Here is a 23,641-nt window from a genome sequence, read left to right as displayed (position 1 = left end):
GAAAAGCTGAGGCCACAAAGAAGAACCATAAATGCATTTCATTGTCGGCTGGAACCTGTCATTTTATTTCGGTAATGGTTAAATAAATAAATAAATGCGACTCCCTTGACTCGAGATGGGCCGCACGGTTTGTGGCAAACTTGGTGCAAGTTCTCCACCTAGTGGATGTTTTGAAAAGTGTAATAAACTATAAATGTGCATGCCTGCTTGTGATACAGACACAGAGATAAAGACACCAAGGGTAGTGGTGACCGGACTCCATATCAGTCAGTGACATCCTACCAGATGTTCATCTTCCTTCTTTGCTATTTTTCCTCTTCCATCCAGGCGCTGCAGAGTCCAGTGTGATCCGCCTGCCCCAGGCAGCCGCTTGGAGGGATCGCGCCACGCCAGGGCCCAGCCCTGGTCTTGAGTCTCGAGAGTGGGCCCATGCCTTGCCTGGAATCGGGCACCACGACTATTCCATCTGCAGTGCTGCCACCAGCACTGGGGTGGCCAATGACAAGGCTGGCTGGCTTCTGCGGAGTGAGCCCTTCGCTCTTCCTGCTTGCTCAGTGCCTCGGGCATGGTGGAGGCGCTCCTGCAGGCTCTAATGAGAGAAGAAGACCTCCATGCCGGTGCCCAGCCACTCACTTCTGCCCCAGACCTGCCTGTCCGTGACAGTCCAGGCTTTCTCCTTGCAGGCCTAGGCCAACCAGCCCAGCCACCGGCCCCAGTTCAGGAATCCCTGCCATTCTCCTTAGCGCTCAGTGGATGATGAGGTGCACCCCCCAACTCACCACCCCTTGGCCTTCCTGTTACCTCTGTGGCTCAGGGCCAGCCTCAGAGAGGCTGCAGTGCAGCAGCAGTCCAGTGTGGGCTTGCATCTTATCCCACGCTGACCCATCCACAAACCAAACTTGGCCTTTCTCCTCCTCCGCCACCAGAGGATCAAGAAGGACCCCCACCATGCAGACACAGGAAAAAGGGGAAGAACTGGTATGCCCGTGGTGGAAGAATGGGGGTCTGAAGTCCCACTTTTGGGTTTTTTTTTCCATTCTTTATTTTTCTCAAAACTTTTGAAATGAAATCTCTTTTTGTATCTCAAACTGATTCTAGTCCTAGAACTCCAATGTTAGGTGATGAAATGGAGAAGAGGTGTGGGAAGAACAGGAGAGGAATAAGAAATGATCAAAGGGAAGAAATAGCTGCACTGGAGGATTTGCATGGGCCGTATCTGGAGAGAGGATGAAAGAGTAGAAAATGGAGAACTTTCTCCACTTGCCTTCCACGCTTCATGCTTTTTAAATTTTATTTTATTCTTAGAGACAAAGTCTGCTCTGTCACCCAGACTGGAAGGCAGTGGCTCAGTCATAGCTCATTACAGTCTCCACCTCCCAGGCTCACACCATCCTCCCACCTCCGCCTTTTAGTAGGTGGGACTACAGGTGCATGCCACCACATCTGGCCATTTTTTAAAATTATTATTTGCAGAGATGGGGTCTCACTGTATTGCGCATGCTGGTACTGAACTCCTAAGCTCAAGCAATCCTCCTGTCTCTGCTTCCCAAAGTGTTGGGGTTATATGCAAGATCCACCGGGTACAGCACATTATGCTTTCTTTTTTCCTTTTTCTTTCTTTCTCTCCCTTTCTTTTCTTTCTTTCTTCCTTCCTTCCTTCCTTCCCTTCCTTCCTTCCTTCCTTTCTTCCTTCTTTCCTTCCTTCCTTCCTTCCCTCTTTCTTTCTTTTCTCTTTCTTTCTCTTTCTTTCTTCCTTCCTTCCTTCCTTCCTTCCTTCCTTTCTTTCCTTTTCTTTCTTTCTTTCTTTCTTTCTTTCTTTCTTTCTTTCTTTCTTTCTTTCTTTCTTTCTTTCTTCTTTCTCTTTCTTTCTTCTTTCTTTCTTTCTTTTTCTTTCTTTGATACGGAGTCTCACTTTGTTGCCCAGGCTGGAGTGCAGCAGCATGATCTCTGCTCACTGCAACCTCTGCCTCCCAGGTTCAAGGAATTTTCCTGTCTCAGCCTCCCAAGTAGCTGAGGCTGCAGGCACATGCCACCACACCAGGTTTTTGTTTTGTTTTGCTTGTTTTTTTAGTAGAGATAGGGTTTCACCATATTGGTCAGGCTGGTTTCAAACTCCTGACCTCACCTGATCCACACACCTTGGCCTCCCAAAGTTCTGGGATTACAGGCACGAGCCACCGCTCCTGGCCTACACCATGCTTTCTGATTTTCCATATTCCCCTTCTCAGATTCCTTTGGTTCCTAAGGACCCTAAGGGCTGGAGTGTCCCAGAGTGCAGTCCCCAGTCTCCTTTCCACACTTGGTGGTGTCACCCCATCTTGTGACTTTAAGTATATTTTCTAGGCTTGTAAGTCCCCAATTTACATCTCCAGCTCAGACCTCCCCTGTCCTGCAGACTTGCATACCCCACTCCCTCCTCGCCTTGTCATCTGGATGGCCTGCGGGCATCTCACAATTCAGCCGTCCACAACTAAGCTTCTGTTGTTCCCAGTCTTCTGTGTCTCAGTAATGACTTTATTTTTTCCAGTTGCTCAGGCCAGAAACGTAGAGTCACCCTTGATTCCTCTTTTCCCCTCACCCCCACATCTGATCAATAAGCAAATCCTGTCACAGTGTCTTTAAAACACAGGCAGAATCCAGTCATTTCTGCGGCAGCCATTGTGGTCAAGTCATCATCCACTGCTGTGTGCCTAAAGCATCCGAACAGATCTTCTTGCCTCTCTCTTTGCCTTTTTTGTGTGTTCTTCATGCTGCAGCCAGCATTGTGTTGTTAACGTGAAGTCAGGTTGTGTCAGGCTGGAGTGCTGGTGCATACCTGTGGTCTCAGCTACTCAGGAGGCTAAGGCAGGAAGATTGCTTGAGCATGGAAGTTTAAGGCTACCATGAGCTATGACTGCACTTGTGAATAGCCACTGCAAGCCTGGGCCCAGTGGCTCACTCCTGTAATCCCAGCACTTGGGAAGGCCGAGGTGGGCAGATCACTTGAGGTCAGGAGTTTGAGACCAGCCTGATTAACATGATGAAACCCCGTCCCTAATAGAAATTTTAAAAAAGAAAAAATAGCCACTGCACTCCAGCTTGGGCAACATAGCAAGACCTCATCTCTGAAATATAAAGGGGAAAAAATTTTTTTAAATAAAATTTTAAAAAAATTTTTGAGAAACGATCTCACTCTGTTGTCCAGACTGAAGTGCAGTGGCACAATCATGGCTCACTGCATCTCAGCCTCGTAGGCCCAAGTAGTCATCCTGCCTGAGCCTCCAGAGTAGCTGAGACTACAGGTGCATACCACCATATTCAGCTCATTTTTTTTATTTGTAGAAATGGGTTCTGCTATGTTGCCTAGGCTGATCTTAAACTCCTGGGCTCAAACAATTCCCCTGCCTCGGCCTCCCAAAATGCTGGGATCATGGGTGTGAGCTACCATGCGTGGCTTAAAATAATTTTTTTAAATCCTATGTCATTACCTGGGCCTGTGATGCACCCGACCTCGCCTCTTTATTCCTGAACAACACAGGCAAGCCCTTCACACCTGCCCTTCCTGCCGCCTGCGTGCTCTGCCCCAGGAGTCTGCAGATCCTTTGCTTCTTTCAGATTTTTATTCAAATTTCACCTCTGAAAGGCCTCCTGATAAGGTCTAACTTTAAATTAAAAAAAAAAAAAATCACCCCACTGTTCTTTGTAGTGGGTTGAATTGTGCTCCCCCAAAACGTATATCTGCATCCTAACACCCAGAATCTATTATTGTGCCCTTATTTGGAAAGAGGATCTTTGTAGATTAAACTAAGTTATGGGTCTTGAGATCATGTCAGATTATCCAGGTGAACCATAAATCCAATGACAAGTGTCCTGATAAAAGACAGAAGAGAAGACACAGAGACCTAGAAGGAGAGGCCATATGAAGATATATTACTCTCCAACATAAAATGTACTTATCAAGTTTATTGACTTTCTACCCTACTAATCAATAAGCTAAAGAAGGCAGAGATGATTGGTTTTGTTCACTGCTGTATTCCCAGCATGTAGAACAGTGTCTGGGACCTAAGATGTGTTCCATAAACATTCATTGATTAAGAAAACAAATAGGTGGGCCGGACACAGTGGCTCACGCCTATAATCCCAGCACTTTGGGAGGCCAAGGTGGGCACATCACAAGTCAGGAGATCGAGACCATCCTGGTTCACATGGTGAAGCCCTGTCTGTACTAAAAATGAAAAAAAAAAAAAAAAATTAGCCGGCGTGGTGGTGCATGACTGTAGTCCCAGCTACTTGGGAAGCCGAGGCAGGAAAACCACTTGAACCCAGGAGGCAGAGATTGCAGTGAGCCAAGAATGAGCCACTGCACTCTAGCCTAAGCAACAGAATGAGATTCCATCTCAACAACAACAAACAAAAAAAAAAAAGGAAAGAAAACAAATAGATGAATGAGTGACAGGTCCCAAATATTGTGCCTGAGTACACAGGAGAATTGTGGATCTATTGATAAACACATAGAAAGAAATAAAAAAAAAGGATTGAACCAGGGTAGCTACACAAGGTTCATTTAGGAGTTGATCAGTTTGCTGTGACAGACGTACCAGTGGAAATGTATTTGCTTTCCTCATTCAGGATTCACTTGTCCAGCTAGCTTTAACAGAATTTTGAAAGATTTACACCATTACCTTAATGAGATAATTAATAAGACAAAAACAGAAGAAACCTAACAGGTATTGGAGATACTGAACGGATGTTTGGGTGAAATGTCATTGTCAAAGACACATAGTAACTCCTTCAAAATCCTATTTTAGCCAGCCTCTCTTGCACAGGCCATTTTATTCTCTGAGTTCAAAGTTGATTTGTTGATTGACAGATGGATTGGTTTCACCTCCAATGTTTTCCCCTTTCTATCTATTGTGGCAATGTAGTGATCAGGAAGGCAGCCAAGACTCAAATTATGTAAAGGACAAGGGAAGGTCTAGAAGGCCAGCAGATCCAGAGGAGACACTGAAACTGCAGAACTCCCAGCAGCCCTGGCCTCAGAGCACATGTCCTCACCAAGAGCTGCCCACAGCCTGAGTCCTGAAGCAGGAGGGGGACTCCAAGGGGCCTGCGCGCACTTCGGGGCACGCAGGACTGGGTGTGGGGTCAGGATGCACTTCCACCTAAATTCCCCCCGTCACTCTCTATTTACACTTTCAGAGAAACCTCTCTAGTAACAAACTGTAGAAATGATCCCTGAAAGTATAGTCTTGTCACTCTCTACTTAATGAGGTACTTGTACTAGTGAGGGTGCTTTCCAAAATAATTTTTTTGCCATTTTATAAATTCTCCCCTTACTTGTCGAAAAAAAATAAAGAATCTCATAATAGTTCATAGGTCTTAAAGGTGGAATAGCTCTCACCTTCCTGCATGCCTTTGAAGTTTTAGGACATCTTTGAAATGGTACAGTGGCAGTGAGAGAGATACAGATGGGAATCCAGTTTCCTTATTTGCATTGTGTGATCTGTAGAGTCATAGTGATCGCCTTACAGAAGCCAAAAGGCCCTCATGGTTAGCATTTGATCCTACCTCCTCTCACAGAGGTGTGGAAACGCAGGAGGCACTGGCCCGGCTGGGCTCAGAACACCCCATCTTCTTGGCAGCCAGCAGGAAGCACCCCGTCTTCACCATACAGCTTCCACCTGAGCCTCAGAGTGTTTTTGAAACCATCAGAGCTGAAAAACAGTTCTCATAAATGTGAGAAAATATTAGCTTCATGGATGAAATCTGTATTTTGTATTGATATTTTAATGGGCATTGAGTGATGAGATTAAACATTTTCCCACAGTATCTGGTATATACTTTACAACTCAATGCTCTGACATATAATAAAGCCGTTTTTTATTTTTTTTAATTTTTGAGTTTTTTATTTCCACAGTTAAACTAAAACAAAAAACTTGCATTGTTCTTAATTACTGTATTTTTCACCATGAGTGCTAGATTGTACTTGTATATTTCACATCGGTTTAAGAACACTATATTTATTAACATGTTTTTTATGACAGAAATGTTTTTGCTTTATTTAAATAAAATGCCTAGCACCTATTGTGGATGGAAAGTGACTTCTGAATTCTCAAAACATTTACAGGTAAAAGCAGCCAGTGCAGACTGCTCCTGTACCCCTCTGGAAAGGAAGCAGCATTCCTGTATAAGCCATAGACCTGACGACAAATAAAACCTCCTTGGGACCAAATTGTGGGAGTAATTTTCCATAAAGAAAAGAAAACAGATATATTTTATTATGTATATTTTCCTTTCTGTGGAAAATATGTTATTTATATATTACGTAGTCATATTAAACCTGACTTCTCAGACCACATTTTAAAAATAGATTGTGGTCGTTTTATTGCACGTGTTCTATATTCACAGGAGTCAGAATTTTGAGTGTTTGTTTCTCATAAACTCCATGCTTTGGCCTACAGGAAAGCAACACTGTGAAGAGACACCTGACTCCTGAGCAGGCACTGCAAGCGAGGCATTGAGAGAGCTCAGACCTCCCTGTGAGCTGAGCTCGCTGCGGCTCCAGGCGTAATCAGGACCTACCCTACGGAGCTAGAGTTTCATCTCTCTAGGCATTTGCTAAACCACACTAATTCACACAATGCTGCTAATGGGTGACAATTAACTCACTGTCTCTTCCAGGGCATTTGTATTGCTTACAATGAGTGAATCTCTAACTGGCAGGACATTAATCCCGGGTCTGTACATAAGCCTAGAGGAGAAATTCATAGACAGGACATCTCTAGCTCTTGATGAAGGTTTTCTTGCCTGACTTCAACACTGCATCTGACCACAGAATCATTACTTGCCACCCTGAGAGCTAGAGCCATGAGCTAATCTCAGAAAAAGGCAACCACAAGGTACCTATTTTTTTTTTCCTTTTTTGAGAAGGGGTCTGTTTCTGTCGCCCAGGCTGGAGTGCAGTGGCACCATCACAGCTCACTGCAGCCTCGACCCCCTTGGCTCAAGGGATCCTCTCATCTCTCAGCTTCCTGAGTAGCTGGTACTATAGGCATGCACCATCACACCTGGCTAATTTTTGTGTGTTTTGTAGAGATCAGATTCCACCATGTTGTCCAAGTTGCTCTCAAACTCATGGGCTTAAGTGACCCACCTGATTTCCCAAAGTGTTAGGATTACAGGCATGAGCCACAGCACTCAGCCCTAAATTTCATTCCAGTTAAATTGGGGGTTTAGAGTGTCAAATTAATCTGTAATCCACTTCCATGTGGCCATCAGCTGCTAAATCTTAAATCTGTGTCATTGGACACATTTTTGATTTCCCTAAACCCGTTTCTTCTTGTGTAAAATGGGGATAATATTGGCAGGAATTTTGTAATTACAGCAATGTTAAGATCTTAGCACAGAGCCCAAAACACAGAAAAAGCCCAATAAATGGTAGCTAGCATCACGAGTTGAAACTAATTTGTTTTAGAGTCATAACATCTCAGGCTAGAAGGGACCTTCATGGTCTCCCAGTCCAACTGCGCAGCCAAGCAGTCGTGTCTCTGCAGGATACCTTCCAAGATACTCAACATTTGACATAAAACTCTTCCATTGGGATTATTGGCATTAGAGGTGAGGAGGAGGGAAAGTGGTGTGAAGGCATATTTGCCAAAATGGGCTGTATGAAAATATAACCTGACTTTTCTTGCACAGTTGGATTTCTGAGCACAGAAGTGTTGCAAGTTATCCTACTGGAATGAAATGTAAACTCCAATCTGAGGTGTTACTTTGTGAAAGGCACTTTGAAAACAAACTCCCTCTCAAATATCTTATAAACCACAGCTGTTAAAATCCAGAGGTACCCAGTTAGGTAGTAGAGATTTCTTTCCAACACAACTAATAAATGAGAGCCTGCTCTGAAAACCTCGGCATGCATCACTTAAGCCTGGGAGTTGCACAGTGACACTCAGCTGGTGCCTGGCACTGGCAGAGATTATCACTGAAGCATTGAAGGCTATGCCAGGAATCACAACATTGCCACCTGCGTTCTGGCTGGGAATCACAAGCCTGCCAGGAAAAGTCGATGCAAGCCCTCCGTGTCCTTCCTCAGCGCAGGGGGCTGGAGGGCACTGTTAGGGCTCGGCTCCACCCCCCACCTGCCATTCGACCTTGTTCCTGAGTCATTGTCCTCCCAGAGCCTCAGTGTGTTCACTCACCAAGTGGTGACAATTGGGAACACCTGCCTTCCCTACCTGATTATTAAGGGCTTTAATGAATTTCATAAAGTGCTTTTATATCCTTGACAGAACATTTCTATCCCAGTGCAGGGAAAAAACCATTATCATTATTGACCTCTGAGCCAAAGAGAGATATTTTTCAGGCTTCTTTACTGATAAAATGGTAGTATCAAATGTATATATAATGTTTTTCATCATAGACACAAACACAAAATTTTAAAGTTCACAATTTTGAAATATGAATTTGTTGCATTATTCAATGTTGCCAGTTACAGTAGAGTTGCTCTAATGATTCTAAGTGCAGATGGCCAGAGCTGGCCTCAGGTTCTCAGTTCATTAAACAGTCCTTCCTTTGACCAACAGGCCTCTCATTGTAAGGCAGCCTGGGCCTCAGCTGATGTCAAAAGCCCCATTCTACCCCAGGGGGATTGTTTGCATAAAGGATGCCCCTGCGTATTCTGCTGCAGATAGGGGTGGGGCTGGCTCTGCAGATGTCACTGCCACCAGCACTGTCACTTTTGCTCATCACAGGATCTTGGGTCTCTTTCCAGAGGCTTGCACAAAGCTCGATTCAGAGTTCGCCTGTGACTGATGCACACTTGGCCTGCAGATGGACAGAAGAGGAGGAAAAGGCATCCCAGTGTTCTTCCCCGCTTGCCTGGGAAAGCTTGGGAATTCTTGGCCTCTTTACCAGCTTGGACTCAGGCTGAAAAACAAATCAGAAAGTTGCCAATGGTTTCATTCAGTCTACAAAGCTGGGTTAATGTGATTCTGTGAGTGAAACCATCAATACACAAAAGTCAGGAAATCCAAGGTTACCATTCCCACCAGCCACACAGGCTCTCTGCACAGGTGACCCTGTGCCCCTGTTGGGGCTCCAAACTGCATCCTTGGCAAAACACAGAGCCACAGGGTGTCAACCTAGGAGCACGTCAGCCTTCGGGGACTCAGCCATGGGGAAAACGTTCTTTGCATTCATGACACTATAATTTCAGCTCTTAAAAATATTCATTTGTTTTTGAATTCACTTTTAAATGTAGTATCATATATTTACTGAAAAGTGTACAAATACTCAGTGAGCAAGTCAGTGAATTTTCAACAACATGAATACACCCATGAAATCAATATCTAGGCAAGAAATCAGGCAATGCCAGCACACAAGGAGGCCCCAGTCTGCCTCTTTCCCATCTCTAATATGATGATAAGACCAGACTATAAATATTAACAAAGGAATGGATGTAAATAGACTCTGGAATTCTAGAAAAGGTTAGAAGATCCTGTTTGAAAGTATCTCCTGAAATTCAGATTCCTAGGAACACTGGCAGACATTGCTATCATTAGAATTCTCACCCAGCTAGCAGAATAAAGCTTAAAATTCCACAGGCACTATCTCCAGAGATGGTTGTATAGCACCTGTGCCCTTTCTTCAGATAGGCAGATACTCCCAGAAGAGGAAGCATACGTGACGGTGTTTCCAATCAAGGACACCATGAGAAGCTCTGCAGAGCAGGTCAGTGCTGGCTCCACCCTGGGCCTCTGAGTCAGATGTCAGGCCTGGCCATGTAAATTTCAAAAACTTCCCAAAGAGATTCTGAAGTGCATCCCTGGGTGAGAACAACTCTCTCAAACTGTTATGCATTTTCTTCTTCCGTTACACACTTTCCAAACCCATTCCCTCTGACAACAAAATAATGAAACCCAGCAAAGGCTCAGGAAGAGGGTCGAGTGAGTTTATTCTCCTTCTTCCTTACTCTATCTGGGCTTATATTGCCTAATCGAATGCCACTTGGCTTCAGTTACCCACAGGATTGGACAAAATCTCAACCTCCAGAGATGAGCTCCTTTCTGTATATAACCCCAGGCCGTTGTGCGTGTCTAAAATGCTCTGTTCTCTTCTCCACACAGCAAACTCCTACATGTTTTGCAAAACCCAGACTAATTGTCTCCACTCTGTTTCCTGACTGAGTCCTTCTGTGCTCCCTAATATCCCATTAAAGGCCTCTTCACAGCTGTCAATGGCCTCGACAGTTCTTGGTGCACCGCATTGTAATGACCTTTTGAGTTGCCTGCACCACCAAATAGACTGGGATTTTCCTCTTTCCACCTCTGCATTCTCATGGCCTAGAATGGACCCTGGAATATGCTGAATCTATAAACAATGGATGTGTGCATGGATGGATGGAGGGATGGATACTTAGAAGTGCTTCGTAAAGTGCAAACCATTTCATTTCCATTCACTCTGTAACTAAAACACACAAATGGCTACCTAGAACTCAAACATCCCTTTTTCCCTAGACTCCATGTTTCTCATCCTCCAAGTAGAGAGCAATTCTTTTCCATTTCAACAGAAACTAGACACTCTCGGCCTTCACTCTGTATTATAATTGCCAGCAAAATTTTATCTTTCTTTCCAGCATCATTATTCTCTGAGACTTACTTCCAAAGCTTAACATCACCATGGGCCTTTTGCCTCTCTCTTTTATCCTAACAAGCAAACATAGAGCAAATAGGCCCTTTGGGCTGGGGGTGGGAGGGGTCCTACAAAGTGTGCCTGAGAACATCCACCCAGGAACAATGGCATCAAGGCCAACCCACGCCTGCACTGTGGCTCAGCAGGTGGTGCAGTGCCTGTTGGGTATATATACACAGCAATGGATTTCTTGGAAAGACTGAGCTTCAGCTAGCCCAGGAGGTGACAGTGAGCTGAGAGTTCTACACACAGAGCTGCCCCACAGTGGCTGGTGGTTTCCTTTACGGAGGAAATGTTTTGGAATCCCAGTTCTAGCATGTGATGGTTTTCCTATATGCCAAGAGCAGCCATGTGGCAGAGGCATATTCAGAATAAGGCATTTGAGTACATGAAGAAATTGGAATAAAAACTGTTAAGTTAGAAGGAGAGAGAATTGAACAGGCGGAGATATGTGATATTAACAAAGATGTGTCTTAAAGTGATGTGAATGAGGATGTTCCTCACCATGGGAAGCAGTATGGGAAGGTTTAAACAGGAACGGTGGCTCACACCTGTAATCCCAGCACTTTGGGAGGCCGGTGGATCACTTGAGGTCAGGAGTTCAAGACCAGCATGGCCAACATGGCAAAACGCCATCTCTACTAAAAATACAAAAAAATTAGTTGGGCATGTTGTTGGGCGCCTGTAATCGCAGCTTCTTAGGAGGCTGAGAGGGGAGAATCACTTGAACCCGAGAGGCAGAGGTTGCAATGAGCCAAGATCATGCCACTGCACTCCAGCCCAGGTGAAAGAGTGAGACTCTGTGTCAAAAAATAATAATCCTAAAATAAAACAAAATAAAGCATGTAAATAGCATTATTAATAATGTGTTAGTTCTAACACAGAATACTAGAGACCACATACATCTAACCCCTAATTTTATATAAGGCAACTGAAGTACCAAGACAACCACCAATAACTTTCACAGCAGGGTTGATCATGATTTCCACTTTATAGCTCAATTTAAATGTTATCCAGACCTACCCAACCTCAATAATTCCCACCTGGTGTCTGTTATGATGTCTCATGTATTCCCACCATTTTTTCATTTCTTTGAGGAACAATATCATGTTTCCAGAAAGCACACATTAAAAACAAATCTGTTGTCAAATTGACTGGCAGCCCACAAAGTAAATCTCTCGTACTGTAGAAGTCGAGGTCATAAAAATTAAAAACAAAAAGGCTGATGAACTGTTTCAGATGGAAAAAAGAAAGAGATAACAACTAAATGAAATGTGGGACCCTGGGTTGGATAGCGGCTCCTGGACCAGGAAAACAACTATTTTCTTTTCCTAAAAAGAACATAAGAGAAATAGTTAATACAATTCAAATAAGATCTACAGATTAATTGTGTCACTTTCCTGAGTTTATCATTATAGAGGAGGATGGTCTTGTTTTTGGAGAACACACACTGAAGTATTGTGGGTGAAAGAGCACAGGCCAGTCTTTTTTTTTTTTTTTTTGAGACAGAGTCTTGCTCTGTTGCCCATGCTGGAGTGCAGTGGTGTGATCATGGTTCATGGCAACCTCCATCTCCCAGGTTCAAGTAATTCTCCTGCCTCAGCCTCCCGAGTAGCTGGGATTATTGGCACCCATCACCACGCCCAGCTAATTTTTGTATTTTTAGTAGAGACAGGGTTTCACCATATTGGTCAGGCTAGTCTAGAACTCCTGACCTCAGGTGATCCGCCCGCCTCGACCTCCCAAAGTGCTGGGATTACAGGCATGAGCCACTGCACCTAGCCAAGCCACATATCTGAAAGTCACCTTTGTGCGTCTCAGCAGGAATAATGGGACAAGTACCTGCAAGGATAGCATGCCCAACTGGGAGGCAGTGCAGAGCCTCAGCGATGCAGCCCTTGTGCCGCCAGATTCCCCCCTCGTGATGACATGCAAGTGTTTACACATTGCTTAACACCTCCACTGTCCTTCCTTTCATCAGCTCAAGGTGTGAAGAAAAATACTAGTGGTCAACAATTATGAAAACCTTCGTCAGTGCCAGGCACTTTTTCAAGCACCTCACCTACACTACCAACAACCTTTTACAAATAAGAAGACTGAGGCACAGAGAGCGAAGCGATTTGCTCAAGGTCACATAGCTGAGTGTAACCAAAACTGAATCACTACCTTGCGCCATGTCTCAGCTCCTAGCATTTCTATGAAACATAATTGAAATCTGTCAAGCACTGAATTTAGTGTCCATGGGCAGGAAGTGCTCAGTAGAGGTTAGCTTAATCATCAATGTCAACTTCACCACCACCATGAGTGAAAGATACGCTGAAGTACCCAGGCATCAGCTGAATCCTAAGTCCTCAGCGCTAAGGTTCACTTCCTCTCTAGCTGCTGAATAGAGTTTCATCAAATCATGCAATCCATAAGCTAAACCCCAGACATCTCAGAAGAGCTAAAGAAAAACTAGGAGTAACAGAAGTGAATATTTTCTTTCTTGGAACAATTGATAACTTTGTAGGTTCGTTTCATAAAACTTGACTGCATGATTCATTTAGCGTTGAGGATATTTTCCACACTATTTGGATTCCTTTTCAGGGCACCACAAAACTGGTGGGAAAACATTTATATTCAACCATAACTGTGGGATAGACATTTCGGGCATGTATTTGGGTTTTTCTCTAGAAATCATGCTAATATATCTTGTCTAGTAAAAGATACTGGATGCCACTCACAAGTCACTTTGCTGTTTTTTAGATTTTTGATTCTGTACAGACTGGACTTTGATGGTGTATTCGTTCATTTTCACACTGCTATAAAGAACTATCTGGGACTGAGTAATTTATGAAGAAGAGGTTCAACTGACTCACGTTTCCACAGGCTTAACAGGAAGCATGACTGAGTGGCCTCAGGAAACTTACAATCATGGTGGAAGGTGAAGGGGAAGCAAGCGCATCTTACACGGCGGAGCAGGAGAGAGAGAGAGCAAAGAGGAAACTGCCACACACTTTCAAACAACCAGATCTCATGAGAACTCACTCACTATCATGAGAACAGCCAGGGGAAAGTCCGCCCCATGATCCAATCACCTCATACCAGGTCCCTCCTCCTGTAATCCCACATGGGGAATTACAATTCAAGATGACATTTGGGTGGGGGCACAGAGCCAAACCATATCAGATGGGTTTTTTGGTTGTTTTTATTTGTTTGATTTGGTTTAGGGTTTGGGTTGTTGTTTGTCTTTTTTTTTTTTTTTTTTTTTTTTTTTTTTTTTTTTTTGAGACAGGGTCTGGCTCTGTCACCCAGGCTGGAGTGCAATGGTACAGTCTGGGATCACCGCAACCTCCACCTCCCAGGCTCAAACCATCCACCCATCTCAGCCTCCTGGGTAGCTAGGACTACAGGCATGTGTCACCACATCCAGCTAATTTGTGTGTGTGTGTATTTTTGGTAGAGACAGAGTTTCACCATCTTGCCCAGCCTGGTCTCTAACTCCTGGGCTCAATCAAACCTCTACTTCAGCCTCCCAAAGTGCTGGGATTACAGGCATGAGCCATTGCACCCAGCCTGCTTTTGTTTTTTGAGGCAGGATCTCACCCTGCTGCCCAAGTTGGAATATACTGTAATGGGGGCGATCTCAGCTCACTGCAACCTTGACCTCCTAGGTTCAAGTGATTTTCCCACCTCAGCCTCCCAAGTAGCTGGGACAGCAGATGCATGCCAACACATCCAGCCAATTTTAAAATTTTTTTAGAGACAGGATATCCCTATGTTGCCCAGGCTGGTCTCGAATTCCTGGGCTCAAGTGATCCTCCCACCTTGGCCTACCAAAGTGCTGGGATTACAGACCCAACACATCACGCCCAGTTGCTTTGATGGTTTCTACTTGGTTGGTGCTGATACTGAATGAATGAGCCATCCAGTCATGCCGCTAAGTTCAAAAAGACACTGGATTTGTCAGCTGGGTGGCTGTAACAAAGCCCCACAAATCAGATGGCTTAAACAACAGGAATATGTATTCTCCAAGTTCTGGAGGCTAGATATCCAAAATCAAGACATTGGCGGGTTGTTTCTTCTGAGGCCTCTCTCCTTGAGTGGTACAGATCCATCTTTTCCCTGCGTCTTTATACGATCTTCCCTCTGTGTGGGTCTGTGTCCTTATTTCCTCTCTGAATAAAGACACCAGTCATGTGAGATGCAGCCCGCAATACCAACCTCATTTCAACTAATCACCTCTGTAAAAGCATCTCCAAATACAATCAACTTTCTGAGGTTCTGGGTTAGGACATCGACATATGAATTTGGGGTGGAGACCAAATTTCACCCATAACAGAGACTTAGAGAGGAAGACAGAACCCATACAATGTATCTTCAATTCTGGGAATGAATATTCCCTGGAAGCTTACTATTTGCAAAATATTACTTCTAGCTTCTGATGCCACGTATCTCCTCCAAATCAACCTCCCTGCCAGCTAATTCAACAGAGGGTCCATCCTAGCAAAGTTTTCAGAACCTTCCCTTGCATCTCCGTAAACTCCTTCTTGAAGTCCACTGCACCCCCCTTGGCATCCCCACCCAGCTGACCCTGCACCACCGTCTTCTAGGGAACTTCCAGTGCCCAGGAATATATGATTCTTGTACTTAATATGTTGGCACCATTGCTGCATTCAACACTCAGCCAACATGGCTAAGCAACTTGGAAATAGTTCATCCTCTTAATAGCTGATATAATTTTAGTACTTTATTTACTAAAAACATTGAATTTTTCCTTCAGGCCTCATAGAGAACAGTACTGACGACTTCCAGAAACATATTTGAAACGCTTGACATAGTGTACACAGCTGACAAGAGATGTTCCGAGTGTGCCGTGACAAAAATGAGGAAAAGTCGAGAGGAAGACGCTAATCCACAATGAAAGCTCTCCCAAGCTCCCTGCCTCACATCCCACTTCTGACTGAGGGACCCGTGGCCTCAGGCCTGTGCACTGACCCCCAAGGGACCGGGGGCCTCTGTCTCCATGTCAGTTACACAGGAGGGAAAAATAGAGCATTCTCTGCTGCCCAAACTATCTAAGGAGGCAAAAATGAGATGGAACTGTAAGAAGACTTGGGCAAAAGTCAAAATAGGTTAAATAAATATAATTTCAATTCCTCATTGTCAAAATAGACTTAAATCTATTGACTTCGTTGTTTTTATTCTGTCATTGTTTACCAGGTTATGCTCTTACCAGATAAAGATGAGATGGCTCCCACAGTAAAACGTCTGCCTTCAACTTCATGAAAAGATTTAGAGCTGTGATTTTATTGCCCTTATTCGATCCTTTCCGAATCTCCGTGGCTCGGGAGTTCCTCCTGCACGACAGAAGGCAACTGGGCCACTGAAGAGAAACTCCTTTCACGTGTGGGCCGTGTGTAGTAAAATCTGTCGCCACCAGGGGGCAGCACAGTCCTGGGCTGCTGTAAATTGGGTGTTCGCAGCCGGTCTCTGCAGCCTCAGGGTGCTTGCTCCCTTCCCCCAGGAAAACTTCTCTGCGCTGCAGGAATCTGGAAGTGCCCAGGAGTTGCGGCCCAGAGCCCCCTGATAGCAGACCCTTGCCCTGAGGATGCCCTCCTCCTGCCCAGTGCTGGGCATGGGCCTCCGCCCTGGGAGCTGAGTTAAGGCCGGACTGGGCTGCCTTTGGTGCTGAGGGCGGTCCCTGAACACGGGCCTGGGGACAGAGACCAGGCCCAGGATCCACAGGCCACGCAAGGCACCCGAACCAGAACTCACGTCTCCAGGCCTGGGGCTCCTTCTGAAGACTCACGGGCAGGAACCAGGCAGCCCAGGGCAGGGGCATCAAAGCCCCTGGTCAGGAAGGAAGAGGAAGCGCATGAGCCTTGGGGAAGGTTCTAAGAGCAAACCAGGCTCCATCTTGACCTTCTGCTGCACCCGCAGAGCGTTTTCTCCTCCTCATGCACTGTTAGTGTGTAAGCCTGGACCAGCGCCTCACACCACAGACGAGCCAAGGCACCGCCCGACGTCAGCGATTCAGGCGGAAAGCGCTGAGGGAAGGGGCAGCCTCTCAGGGTGGTCTCCCAGGCTCCCGGTTTGTCGTGAAACACACGCAAGCTCCCCGCAGCTCCCCAATAGCAGACAACGCTCATGGTAAACACAAAGCCCTAGCCGGGAACCAAGTCACCATCAGAGCCAGGCGACAAGGTCCTGTCCCAAGGGAAACAGACGCTCAGCCGGGCTCTCGTGGGTGGGGTGTGCGGGCTCATGCTTCGGCAGCCTTCTTCACTCACCTGGTAACTGGCCCAACTCGTCCTGTCCCTCAAAACTGGAGGTAGGAGGGGCAAGGAAACGCGGCCGGGACAGCCACGGGGTGACAGGGCTGGGGTGGCTCTGCGCCCAGCTCCCCCTGCAGTTCCCACACACGGGCTTCTCATTCATCCGGTGATTGATGCTCCTGGAAGCGCCTGGAAACTGTCTGGGAGCTAATTATTACGGGGAATGACCTGCGTCCTGGTCAGGAGTGAGTAGGGAGATCATTAGGTGAGAGCTGGCTATTCACAAGAGGGCAGGCTTTGATGCGAACCGAGCAGAAAGTTTGGCCGAAACTCAACGCCTCTTAGAAGTACAGATTAGTGGAGAGGAAGAAAGGAGAACGCATTGTGGAAGTTTTCAAGAAGGAGACAAAGATGCCTGTGTTTTGTATCGCTCAGCTGCCTCAGGAAAATGTCCATTTGTTTTCTTTACACTCCTTTTACATTTTAAGTGGAATCTAGTGAATGTGTCTTTTCAGCGTTCCCAATTTCACCATTTCCACTACACCTCATGTTGCCATTTTAATGAAGCATCATTTTTCCAGAGAGTGTGGGAACAAAACCTATTTAATGACCTCTCAGAGCAAACACTGAGTTCTTCAAATATTTCCCTGAATTAAAATCCCCACCTCACAATTCACTTCCTTTTTGAAATGTCAGTTTGCCAACTACTGCATACCAATAAACAGGGCTTTCCTTTACCCACAAGCCAGAGGGCTCCTGTCAGGCCTCGCAGCCCAGGGGTGCCTGAGAAACCTCTGCTCTCCGTGCCCGGCTGCTGCTCTCAGAGGGCTGGGTGAATGCAGTAATGCCGCTGGAAGCACGACCTCATTCACCTGGCATCTCTGCAGCACACGGGTTTAGGGGACTCAGCCAAAACTGGGAGGACCTGGGAGATTCTCTGGTCTAGCCCCTCATTCTATAGATGGGGAAACCGAGGCAGGAAGGAGAGGTATACACTGGCCACCTGGGGCATTACTGGTAGAACAGGAAGGCCATAAAGAATAAGCAGGGTTGGCTCCATGTGGCCTCAGCATCCTTTAGGGGAGTTGTGCAAAATGTATATTATACCCATCCCAAATCTACCTACGTATTTCAAAAACTATGTATTTTCAACTACATAGTTGTCAGATTCACTATAATGTATGGTCCACAGAATTTTTTTCAACTAATTTTTCAAGTTTATCATTTTCTTTTCAGGAATTCTGAACATTTTTGAGCAAATACCGTTAACTGCTTAGTTTTACACTACTGAAGTGATGCTCCAGCCAAAAGCTCACAAGAATCACTGAGCTAATGTGACGACAGCCCATTCTGAAAAGGAGGAAACTTACATATCCCCAAAAGCCTTGATTGTCCTATTTGTCTGTCTGTCTCCACTGATTCAGCAGATAAAACTGTTTCACAATCAAAGCTAGCATATTTATATATACTAGCATATACATATACACACAGCACCTAATATATATTATACAAACTATTCTTTGACTAATCTCTTTGTGCATTTCATATGCACTACTACCATTTAATTTATTATATAACAAGTAGAAGATGAGCTGGGTGCTGTGGCACACACCTGCAGTCCTAGATACTTGGGATGCTGAGGCAGAAGGATCCTTTAAGTCCAGGGGTTCAAAGCCAGCCTGGCAACATAGCAAGACCCTGTCTCTAAAAAAAGAAGAAAAAAAAAGAGATGCTCATGCATTTTCCAGCTGTAACATTTGATAAGTTTCATAAGTTCCTGATTACTTTACAGAGTTCCGATAACAAAAGTGTTATTGCTTGGGGATTATATATGTGCACAGTAATTGCATTTGATACCTTTACGGTGAAAACCAATTCACTTCTGCAGTACTGGTTTCTTGTTTGCTAGTTCCCTAGCCTACTAGCTTATTGCACTAGGCAGCGTGAAATATTCTGAAATTTACTATTTTAAATATACTTCTAAAATGTTTCATTTTCCACCCAAAGTACTATATTATATGTTCAGGAATATTTTACTCTGTCGGTTTTAGCAAAGAATGTTCCAGGATGTGGTCAAACAGCCAGCACGCCCCTGAGCATCAATGATTATGCAGCAGCTGGCAGAGCTTGTTCAGCACTGGTGAGCCAGGCATGCAGCCTGCAGCCAGGCCCACAGGACAGAAGCAGCCAGGGGGGCCCAAGAGGGAGAACAGGACCGACCAGGGATGAAGCTGGGATGTAGCATTTGGGTCCTTTGCTTCAGCTCAGGTGCATTCATGTGGGACTTTTGCAGGGCGAGAACCAAGCTCCAAATTGGTGTGGTTTGACATTTGCCAAAAAGAGAGATGTAGGCTGAGTGTCTTAAGATTATCCTGGACAGGTGCAGTGGCTCACGCCTATAATCCTAGCACTTTGGGAGGCTGAGGCGGGCAGATCACCTGAGGTTGGGAGTTTGAGACCAGCCTGACCAACATGGAGAAACCCCGTTTCTACTAAAAATAAAATTAGCCGGGCATGCTGGTGCATACCTGTATTCCCAGCTATTCGGGAAGCTGAGGCAAAAGAATTGCTTCAACCTATGAGGCAGAGGTTGTGGTGAGCCAAGATCACACCATCACACTCAAGCCTGGGCAACAAGAATGAAACTCCGTCTCAAAACACAAAAAAAGATATTTATCCTAAGGAACATTCCCAAGAGGGGGCAAACAGGAGATGCTAGGAATTAAGGGTATTTGGACGTGTACACACGAACCAAAACGCCTCGTTTTCACTGCACTGTATGCAGAGACAAAAGCAGTAGCAGGAGGGAGTTGCCACCCAAGAACAAGGGGAAAAGCTTGTCCTCAAAGTGCTAAATCAGCAAGTCTATATGTGCTATAAGAGGCTTGTCATCTGGTCTCACCAAGACTGTTGAAATGTGTTTGAAAACACCCAAGATGCAGGAAAGGGGATCCAAGAATCGTCACTGGAAAGTGAACTTAGATTGTGACTGCAATCAGGTAAGCAGGAACTTGGTCAACTCTGATGAATACTGTTAGGGGAAGGTTGTCTGAACTTGAAAGCACAGGCAACTTCACATATAGAATTGGTAAACTTGAAGACCTGGGCAGGTTAGTACCCACACAAACTCGATGAAGGGAGGAGGTGGGGTGGCCTGCGGAGCCTAACACTACAATCAGTGGACATAAACAGATATGGCCTCTGAAACCCACTGTGATTTATTGTCTAAATTAGACAATTCCTTCACTTTGCTCTGATTCCATATTCATCAGGGAGCCTCCTGAGTATAATTTTGACTCCACTAGGAAGGCTGCTGAGAGAGATAATATACTCATCATATTGCCTAAAATATCTCAGTCAAAAGGATGCTCAAGATTCTTATTGCAAAATGATACTGGTACTTTGATTTATACATCAGTCTCTTATGTTGGTTAATGGAAGTTTGCCCCTAGAGAACTGGATTCACACCAAGTATCCTTAAAATGTGTAATGTTTGAAGCCACAAAGCTGAAAAGCTGACCTGCTACAGTGTAGAATCTGCAGAGGGTAAATGCCAACTGAGGAGCTATGTAAGCATTGACTCCCTTGATAACATCCCAACATTGCCACATGCCATCTTTTAAACAAATAACAGTATAACAGTGTTGGGAGTGTATTCGTCAGTTCATTTCCAATGTTCCACACTGTAAAACAGCTTGAAGCCTATAAAACTGAGAAATTATTGTCTTTGGCCAGATCTGTGCTGCTAGAAAGGATTTAGGGTCTTTGAACTATAAATAAACTCAGTTAACACTGGGCATTAAATTGTGAACTGCTACAGCATAGCTTAGATACGGTAAGTCACAGAGCAACCGGTACAGTTTTCTATGTAGCTCCAACTACATTTCCTTCAGAGCCAGAGCACTTAGACACTTCTGGGACTTTTATAGTTTCTTAACAATTAACAATTTAAAACTTGTGTACCAAAAATCAACTAGTATTCTGACCATTAAACAAATGACCCACAATATGTGATAACATTTTAAAAATCAAGAAATAGGAGACATTATAACTAAAGAGACAAACAAATTTGACCCTGCGAAAGTTTTAAATTTCTGTGAAGGTAACTATCAAAATTAGAATTTAAAATGCAAACATATTGGAAATATATTTGCAGCAAATATGACAATAAATAAGAAAAAAATTATTGAAAAGTATTTGAATTGCCTAATAAATAAATGAAAATAAAAAGAGAGAAATCCTATTACATGCCTATTAAAAAGTAAGGAAAAAATTAAGAGATTAATATCCATTGCAAGCACAGTTGGGAAGAGTTACTTTTTTTTAAGAGTTACATTTTTACATGCTGCTGTTAGCAGCCCATGTGTACATAAATTTTTTTATTATACATCAAGAGTAATGGAATCATTTACATTCTTTTACAACTACTCTGACTTCAAGATATTTATGCTAAGAAAAATATTTATTTGTTTGTTTGTTTGTTTATTTATTTGCAAAAGGGTCTCGCTCTGTCACCCAGGCTGGAGTGCAGTGGGAAGATCACCACTCACTGCAGCCTCAACCTCTCAGGCTCAAGTGATCGTCCCAAGTAGCCAGACTACAGGCATGCACTACCACACCTGGCTAATTTTTGATTTTTTATAGAGACAGGGCCTCGCAATGTTGCCCAGGCTGGTCTTGAACTCCTGAGCTCAAGCAATCCTCCCACCTCAGCCCCCAAAGTACTGGGATTATAGACATGAGCCACTGTACTCGGCCTGTACATACTTAAATTTTAAAAGCTATGTGCATTGACATGATCATTTTCATATTATGCAAAATAGAAAAATAAAGACAACCCGAATGGGAACAATTATGAAACAATCAAGCCAATTATGATGCCCAGCTTAGTAGAATGTGATGCCTCGTCATTTAAAATCATAATGCTTAGACAGCTGTAACACTTTGGGAAAGTGTTTAGAATACATTAAATAAAAATCTAAGTACCTGCTTATCATGTGTGATGTATTTGAATCCTAACTCTACCATTTACCAGCTGTAAGACATTGGAAATGTTACTTAATCTCTCTGTGCCTCAGTTTTCCAGTTTATAAAATAGAAAAAGTAACAATACCTACCTAGTAATGTTGATGTACAGATTAAATGAGTCATTGTACATGAAACTGCCTAGAAAACTGGCACATAATAAGTACTATGTGAATGTTTCTGATTCTTTGTCATTAGAATATTTCCCATCATATCATTATCATAACCTTTACAATAAATAAAAATTAGAATTTAAAAATCTCCTTAGATATTGTTGCTAAAACATGTTTCATATTCATTAAGAATATCCCACAGTAGGCCAGAGGTGAGGGGGTGACTCATGCCGGTAATCCCAGCACTTTGGGAAGCTAAGGCGAGCGGATCACCTGAGGTCAGGAGTTCAAGACTAGCCTGGTCAACATGGTGAAACCCATCTCTACTAACAATACAAAAATTAGCCAGACATGGTGGCAGGTGTCTATAATCCCAGCTACTCAGGAGGCTGAGGCAGGAGAATCGCTTGAATCTGGGAGGTGGCTGAAATCGTGCCACTGCACTCCAGCCTGGGAAACAGTGTGAGGCTTTGTCTCAAAAAAAAAAAAAAAAAAAAGGAATATCTCACAGTATCCTCAAGAACATTTTAGTTCAATGATACATGTCATGCACTTGCTAGGTATCCAGCACCACGTGGCCCCTGCCCTGAGAGAGCTTACAGTCAGTTAAAGCAGAAGGAACCACACAATCCCAGTGTTCCGATGGCCTCAGCTTTGCACATCACCCTCCCATACTAAATTGCAAATGCCATTTCATCATTTTATCATTTTTGCCACTGTTAATGCACCCTGAAGATTTGTTTTACATTATATTTATATATATATATATTCCCAAGGTACATAAAGTTTTCCTCTGTTTCGAATAGGCTTCGATTCTTACTAGATTTGAATGAGTGTAGTAGTTTCAATTTCTTGTCATTATTTAACAATTCCCATTCCATGCAGGTATCATTTAGGTGTTAACACAAAAAAGTGGGTTTTTCAAAACATGTTTAAATCTCCATATTTTTAGTATCTTGTCCTTCTAAATCAACACAAAATCTTCAATTCTGTAAAGATACAGTGCATTCCATTCCTGTTTCCATGTTTCCAATCATTCAACAAATGTTTATTGAGTACATGTTATGTACCAGACACACACTAGGCACTGGGGATGATAAGACAGTTCCTGTCTCAAGATCTGCTCCATCTAAAGGGGGAAGCTCGCATCACAATGTGAGGAATGAGAATAATAACGAGAGTGTGTCCTAGAACTATGGAGCAAGGAGTTGGAAACCAAAGGAAAGGATCTTGACCCATTCTGAAAACAGTCAGGCCTTTCAAAGAATAAGGCATTTGAAACCAGTCCTACATGCCATCTGATGATAACTCGGCAGAAAAATCCTTCCAGGAAAATAATGTAGACTCTGCAAAGGTATGAAAGCATAAGACGGCATGATGTGTTTTAAAAACTCTTAGGTTCAGCCAGGTGTGGTGGCTCACACCTATAATCCCAGCACCTTGAAAGGCTGAGGTGAGTGGATCACTTGAGGCCAGGAGTTTGAGACCAGCCTGTCCAGTGTGGAGAAATCCGTCTCTACTAAAAAATACAAAAATTAGCCGAATATGGTAGCAGCCTGTAATCCCAGCTACTCA

The 23,641-nt window shown here is 44.1% G+C and overlaps 1 protein-coding gene and 1 pseudogene across 3 annotated transcripts; both read right to left on the bottom strand.

Annotated features, from left to right (window-relative positions):
• Window positions 1–5,124: 5,124 nt before the first annotated feature.
• Window positions 5,125–5,230, bottom strand: LOC119473989 (annotated as a pseudogene).
• A 3,104-nt stretch (window positions 5,231–8,334) lies between these two features.
• Window positions 8,335–16,937, bottom strand: LOC108317238. Of its 3 annotated transcripts, XR_001830657.2 has the most exons (3): window positions 15,887–16,937; window positions 9,552–9,805; window positions 8,335–8,907 (listed from the first exon to the last, which is right to left on the bottom strand). XR_001830657.2 is itself a non-coding variant. In XM_017547558.2 (2 exons), exons 1-2 carry the CDS (start codon window positions 16,493–16,495, stop codon window positions 8,773–8,775), a joined length of 744 nt encoding a protein of 247 aa, XP_017403047.1. In that variant the 5' UTR covers window positions 16,496–16,937; the 3' UTR covers window positions 8,335–8,772. The 3 variants fall into 3 exon arrangements, 2 of the variants coding, with proteins under 2 accessions (XP_017403047.1, XP_017403048.1); XM_017547558.2 differs by lacking the exon at window positions 9,552–9,805; XM_017547559.2 differs by lacking the exons at window positions 8,335–8,907; window positions 9,552–9,805 and adding an exon at window positions 14,493–14,828.
• Between the last annotated feature and the right edge of the window lie 6,704 nt (window positions 16,938–23,641).

This window comes from Cebus imitator, unplaced genomic scaffold (assembly GCF_001604975.1).
Source record: "Cebus imitator isolate Cc_AM_T3 unplaced genomic scaffold, Cebus_imitator-1.0 Scaffold199, whole genome shotgun sequence".
In the NCBI taxonomy this organism is placed as follows: Eukaryota; Metazoa; Chordata; class Mammalia; order Primates; family Cebidae; genus Cebus; species Cebus imitator.
Note: the sequence above shows the minus strand (reverse complement) of the source record. Positions and strands in the feature narration are given on the sequence as shown.